General features: G+C 33.4%; 1 protein-coding gene across 1 annotated transcript; it reads right to left on the bottom strand.

Moving 5' to 3' along the window:
- Nucleotides 1–464: 464 nt before the first annotated feature.
- On the bottom strand, nt 465–4295 carry LOC145812768 (cinnamoyl-CoA reductase 1-like). The gene is made up of 5 exons (XM_082907979.1): nt 4060–4295; nt 3808–3962; nt 3263–3448; nt 2519–2871; nt 465–855 (listed from the first exon to the last, which is right to left on the bottom strand). Exons 1-5 carry the CDS (start codon nt 4178–4180, stop codon nt 669–671), a joined length of 1002 nt encoding a protein of 333 aa, XP_082764105.1. The 5' UTR covers nt 4181–4295; the 3' UTR covers nt 465–668.
- Between the last annotated feature and the right edge of the window lie 2520 nt (nt 4296–6815).

Genomic DNA, 6815 nt, shown 5'->3' with positions numbered 1-6815 from the left:
GGTTTGATTTGCCCACTGAAAAAATATTCAGCTTCATAATTTGACTTTATGGTGTAGACATAAATTTAGTGAGATATCCATCAAACTAGAATAAGTTTGATCTTTGTTGGATTTCTAATTCGGTATATTGTTTACTTTTATTTTAATAAAACTGCCTATAACTTTTTATAAAATAAATAAATAAATAAATAAATAAATAAATTTGATCCATATTTTTAAACTAGGCACAATTTTCTGAAAATAATAAACCAAATCAAACTAAATTGTGTGTCTCAATCAGGTAAAGTTGGCTATTATTCATATTAAGATTCATATTCGAAGGATTGGATTTATACATGGTGACTGTCAAGCTAACTAACACACCATTCTCTTCCTTTTCCGGGTTTGAGACCTGTTATGTAAAAAAATAAAACACTAAAGACAGTACAGGCAGAGTTTTTTATGAGAAGAACAATACCAAAAAATAAACACCACAACCTTCCATACATTATATTTATATATATGATTAAACTTGAAAGCACATAATCAAGTAGACGATCATGACATTGATACAAAACAGAAAGAAATCCTCATTCTTGATTTAGTATTCTGTGTGGCTACAATTTTTATTGTATTAAAGGCTTGGACTAGTGCTCTCACTTCATGGCAGCAACAACATAAGATAACACTCAAGACTGAATACGAATAACAGATTCATCGTGTTGCAGAGCTACTGGGAGGTGACCCTTCTCTTGCAGGTTCTTCACTGTCTCGTACAGGGATTGTTTCACCGGTGTGAATTCCAAACCCAAGTCCTTCAGCTTTTGATTCGAGATTTTGTATCGTTTGACCCTTGGCTTTGCTTCATCCTTGCACCTGCATTTACCCAAAATACAAACATCCCCACACATTTTATTTTCTAAAACAACAAAAGTGTTCTTCAACCAATATCCTGTTATGAGTTAGGGATGCAAATAAATCAAACTGTTCATGAATATATAGCTCAAGCTCACCTCAATAAAGCTCAAATACAATAATTAGATTGAAAGGCATGAGTAACTGATCCATATAAAGATCCAAATGGTAATTGTAATCAACTAAATAGAAATTTGAATGGATGACAATGGGTGGGAATCATATTTTCTATTATTGAAAGAGATTATAATTATAATGCTATTCAAGTCATGACCATATATTCTAATCACAAAGCAAAACTTTTAAAAACTAAAAAACTAGTTATGATAAGCAATGATGCTCTTTGAGCTGCTTCCAACTACTTTGGCCAAATGATATCAGCACGATCCTTGGTGCCCCACTATCTAAAATTTTCCAATTTTAATTTTTTTTTTTTTTTGTAGGAACACATTATCCAACCCACACGGATAATCCAGTGTTAAAAAGGGTTTTATTTTTTTTTTTCCTTGGAACGAATTTAAAACCATGACGTCTTAGTTTCAACTCTTTGTTGCGTCCGATATGTGCTAAATTACAAAAGTCTTGTAGGCTAAGCAGTAGTTTGATACCAATCAAAATTGGGACCCATTTTGTCCTCAATGCTACACTCTAAAGCACTAGCATGGAGACCCATCATCCCCATAATTTTCTGTCATTTCTAGAAAATATAATTGTTTAACATGACAAAGACCAAAAAGGTATCTCATTCGACTATTTGTCGAGTCCTTATGATAGAAACATATGGTAGTTAGATACATCAATATGGTTGCTAGTACGACGATGACTTGTTGATAGGTGAGAACTCTTAAGGTACACAATTTGTTTATATATTTGTGGGGTCAATCAATGAGGTTCAAATGTGCCTGCTAATGATTATATATTGTTTGTCAAAGTTGGTCACCCACAAACCCACCACAAACAATATGCGAACTTTACGTTCCCAACATGCTTATCCCACATTTTATAGATACTTTTCAAATTTTCTAAGCTCGCTACTTTAATATAGGTTTTTTTTTTTTTTTTTTTTTTTCATATATAATGTACATAAGGTAGTGTGTACTTGTAGTTTCAAGGATGTTTCTAGTTGTTTCCCCTATTTGCATTGTAATTGGTACTTCCAACTGTCTCCTAGGGAGTTTTTTAGGGCTCAATTTTTGTTAAGGTAAAGCTTATTTAGGGTTACACTTCAAATCCTTCAAAACAAAGTCCATTAAATAGATCTTTGAAAAATGGGTATGTATGGATGTAGGTATTATAAGAAGGGACTTCTTCAACAATTTTGGCATCTTAAAATGTGACAAACTAGTCATGTCATATTAATTTTCAACTCATATGGTCCAATGAGAAGGTCAAACATTAGGCCTCACAACTTATTCAAAAGATTGCCACTAAAGGCATTGTTTCCTACAAATAGAGGAATTTTTCAAGAATTTTAAATACTAGCTACATAGGTTAAAACTACAAGTTATTTGTTAATTGCTATGTACGAATCCCCCATGTGAGAACCATCAAAATGCAAGGAAAATCTTTTGTTTAGCACTTGAGAAGTAAAATTTAAGGGCAAATAATGGTTCACTGAACTTACCTTAGAGGAATGGGATACTCTGGAAAGAACTTAGCTAGAATTTCAACCACATCACCTCGGTGAAGCACGCTCTCAGCACAAAGGTACCTGCCAGAGGCGGAAGGAGTCTCGTAGACTAGTATGTGTGCCAGTGCCACATCCCTGACATGCACGTAGGCTTGGACCAAGTTGGCGTAAGTCTTTGTCGAGCCATTCAGGTACTTGAGAATATGAATAATGCTAGCATTGACGGTGGATTGCAACAACGGTCCAAGCACCAATACCGGATTTACCACCACTAGGTCCACCCCTTTCTCCTTCGCAACATCCGTCGCTGCCTGCTCCCCCACTGCCTTCCCATAGCAATACCAATTCTACATTTCCATGTCATGCATCAACATAAAGCTCATCATTTTTAGTGCCATTGTGACATATTAGTTTTCAATATTTGTACAAGATAACTCAAGAAGGCTATGATTAAAATAAACAGGTGTGACAATGCTCCCAAATTGGAAAAATTATTGCATACTAGGAGGATGCCACGTGACACTGTCATGTGGTACCTTTCACCACTCACAAATGCATAAGAAAAGATTCCTCAATTGATTGGGCATTGTCAAATCTAATCCCCACACCCAAAAATTCCTCAATTGATTGGGCATTGTATTACCAAACTAGTTCTTTTTCTAGCAAATTTCCATATGCAGATATTATTTTTACAAGCCAAATTGCACAGATAGAAATCAATGTAGAATAATTATAAACCTTAGTGTTCTTGCAAAACTCAAGATCACTCCAGCAGCTCTCATCGACAATGGTGTCAGGTCCCCGTTTAGGATCCATGGTCACTGCACCAATTGATGAAGTGAACACCACGCGCCGAACCTTGGCTTCGGCTGCTGCAATTATCACATTCTTTGTTCCATTCACTGCCGGCTCCACCATTTCTTCCTTCAAAATTTTTAACACCATTCCCATCAATCCCATGTCACAAAAAACAATAACAAAAAACGTTTGGTTGCTGAGAAAATAAAGGAAAAATCAAGTAACCATAATTTTCTGCCTTTAGAAAAATTTCCCAGTATTTGGAATTCAACGAGCGCCACCTCATTGTATCAATTATGGTTTTGGGATGGCAAAGTGATTTGGGTTTAGTTGGGATGATCTTTCTCTGTTAGATGCATATCTTTTTCCAAAAAAGTAAAACCCAGATAGAAATCAATATTTTGAATTCTAATTGGCACTTTTTTCCCTCCATTTTCTCTCCAACCAAACAGAGGGTTGGCAAAAAATTAAACAAAAAAACTTACTGGGTTATCAGTAACAGGGCAAGCAGTGTGGAAAACACCATCACACCCATTAATTGCTTCGCGTAAACTCTCGAAATCAAGAAGATCAGCTCTGCATAGAGTTAATCTCTCCTTTGCTCCTTCAAGCTCTCTCAAATGAGAGTTCTTTGGATCATCTGCAACCATAAATACACCCAATTAACAACACACACACACACACATACATAATAACTCTCTATCTGAATATAAACTTGAAAAATTAAAGCTCTTTGCCTGGATTTCTGACAGTTCCTCTGACAAAATAGCCTTTTTCCAGAAGAAGTTTGACAATCCATGAAGCTATGAAGCCTCCGGCACCGGTGACGCAGACTGTTTGGCTCGAAACTGACGGCATAGTGACTTTTCCGGCGAGAGTTAGGGGTTGGTATTTTGGTGACGATTGAAAAGGTTTGGTAATAAGGGGTTGTTTGGAACGAAAGAAACACGTATAGAAGGCTTGAAAAAAAAATGAACTCGTACCCCTTGTATTTATAGGGAAACAAATGTTCACCAACTCACGTACCACAGTTGAAGACAAACTGTGCTGTGAACGCCATCAATTCCTTACCCCTTCAAACTTAATTATTTAAAAATCTTATTTACAAATATTATGATGGTCATTTAAGTTTTTTTGAATCAGTAAATTCTATTTAATAAAATTGATAATATTGTTATTTTTTTTTTTAAATTAAGAATATTATCAATTTTAAATGGTAATGTTTTAGATAATTATTTCACTAACTGATGAAAGAAAACAAAATATGAGATTAAACGCTTTTGTCATTCTACTTATTAACTTGATTTAACTATCTAATAAAATTAAGAACATTATCAGTTTCTTCAATTTTAAAACTAAGAACATTATCATTTTTTCATTTTTAATTTTTAATTTTTTTTTCTAGTTTTACACATCAATGTTTCATCATCATACTCCTTTATAGACACAAAATTTTCAGTTTTACATCAAAAAATAATTTAATTTTTTCAAATTTTTTTTTTTGCACATAAATTATTTTTTTTATTTCTTATTTTTTAGTTTTTTCAATTTGAAAGTTGATGTTTTAAAGTTTTAAAAATTAAAATAAATGTCAAATCATCATATTCCTTTATAGATAATCATAAATGATAAACAATCATTGTTTGAAAGAATTTTAACTATTCAAAATTTCAAAAATGCCTAAGACCTCCAGTGGGGGTCATTGGGGGTCATGTACGGTGGCTTCCCATTGGTCAAAAAAAAAAACTGTTTTTTTTTTTTTTTTTTTTTTTTTTGTGATTTGGACGAATGGCACGCTGCCACCTCACTGGGGGTCTGTAGCAAAGTCCTAAAAATTTCATAGGATTTAAAGGTTCAAAAAATCATAATTAGGACTTAATGGAGTATAAGTTTATAAATTAAGATTTGTATGTAAATACCCCTAAAAATTAGAAGTCACAATTATACATATATATTCCTGATAATCTGGTGGATCAATTATGTATATATCGACTAATCTTGAGACCAATTGCCCCCGTTTGGCAAGCAAGGTTGGGGCTAAAATAGCCACAAAAAACAAAATAGACTATTTTAGCCACAACAAACAAAACATCACATCCAACCCATAATCATTATACTCTTCTCTCACAAAAAAAGTCAAAAAAGCCAAAAAGCCAAAAAGCCCTTCCCAAACCAAGCTTTTTAGCCCAGGCTAAAATAGCCAAAAAAGCTAAAAAGCCAAAAAGCCAACTCACTTCCCAAACGGAGGCTACGTCCCAAGTCACAAATATCATTCTCTCAGTTTTTAGATAATTAAAATTTTTAAATTTATCTAAATTATTTTTCTTTAATAAATTATAAGTAGAAAATGCACGTTAAAGAGGGGTGTAAAATCATGGGTCGCTCAAAGCTGTGGCCACGATGGGCCCGGCCCAATTAGGCCCGGTCAAGCCCAAGCCCAACTTGAGACTCTAGACCTTGGCCGCTTGTTTTGGAGCCCAATCTGCATGGCCCACTCAAGGCTCGACCTGCTTGAGGCCCGATGTCATTTTTAGTGAAAAAATAAAATTTTGTTGAAAAAAATTTTAAAAAATGGTTAGGCCCACACCAAAAGGCCCATTGACCTAGCCCGTCGGAGGTCCAAATACCCTCTAAGCCTGGCTTGGTTTTCTGACCCATGGCCCGGCTCGACCCAACCCAAATTCTGATAGAAGCCCTCATAGCCCAACAAGGACCGGGCCAAATTTATGCCCTTAACGCTAAACAATTTGAAACATATTTTATAATTTTTTTAATAAACGACTCATATAAATTAAACTAAACAATTCTTATGAAACAAATAATGTGTACCATATAACAAATTAACAATATATGGGATTTAGTTTTTATCTCACAATTGTGTAAAAATGGTTAAGATAACTATGTTATAACAATAAATAGGACACTCAGTTCATAAATTCAAATTTAAATTTTGTTTGACCAAAAATTTAAACATTAAAATATTTTGTCCATACGAACAAACTCCTGTAAAATGACCAAGTTATCATGTATATGATATACACGGTTAAACCAAACTAATCCATTTATGGTGTGTTTATTTAGACGAACTGAATAAAGAGGGATTTGAATCTATCGGACTGTTAGTTCTGGGATACATTGTCCCCGAATTATTTGGCTGGACTGGATTTGTATCCCATGTTTGTTTAGTTATGTGATTAGATGTCAGGATAAGACTATTTGGTTGGATAGGATATGAATCCTATGTTTGTTTGGGATATTATGGAGAAGGATAAATGTTCAAATTGCTATTTTACCCTTTTCTATTATTTACTAAGTAATAGCAATATTGAACGTATCTTTAATATTTTAATTATTTTTAACTAGATTAAATAAAAATTTATTTTATTTTATTTTTTACACAATTAAATAAATTTATTTCTTAATAAATAAATAAATTAAATATCAATAAAAATATGTGTCATTTTTTTAATTAAAATTTTAAATAAATTTATTT

This window comes from Camellia sinensis, chromosome 15 (genome assembly GCF_055761805.1).
Source record: "Camellia sinensis isolate YWXY chromosome 15, ASM5576180v1, whole genome shotgun sequence".
Taxonomy (NCBI): Eukaryota; Viridiplantae; Streptophyta; class Magnoliopsida; order Ericales; family Theaceae; genus Camellia; species Camellia sinensis.
This window is presented reverse-complemented; position numbering and strand designations above follow the sequence as displayed.

What these genes read in the sequence shown, in the direction of transcription:
- LOC145812768 (XM_082907979.1), bottom strand. Translation starts at nt 4,180, where the DNA reads ATGCCGTCAGTTTCGAGCCAAACAGTCTGCGTCACCGGTGCCGGAGGC. An exon ending in GCCCTGTTACTGATAACCCA is followed by an intron (nt 3,449 to 3,807) that starts GTAAGTTTTTTT and finishes AAAATTTTGAAG; the next exon opens with GAAGAAATGGTGGAGCCGGC. An exon ending in AGTTTTGCAAGAACACTAAG is followed by an intron (nt 2,872 to 3,262) that starts GTTTATAATTAT and finishes ATGGAAATGTAG; the next exon opens with AATTGGTATTGCTATGGGAA.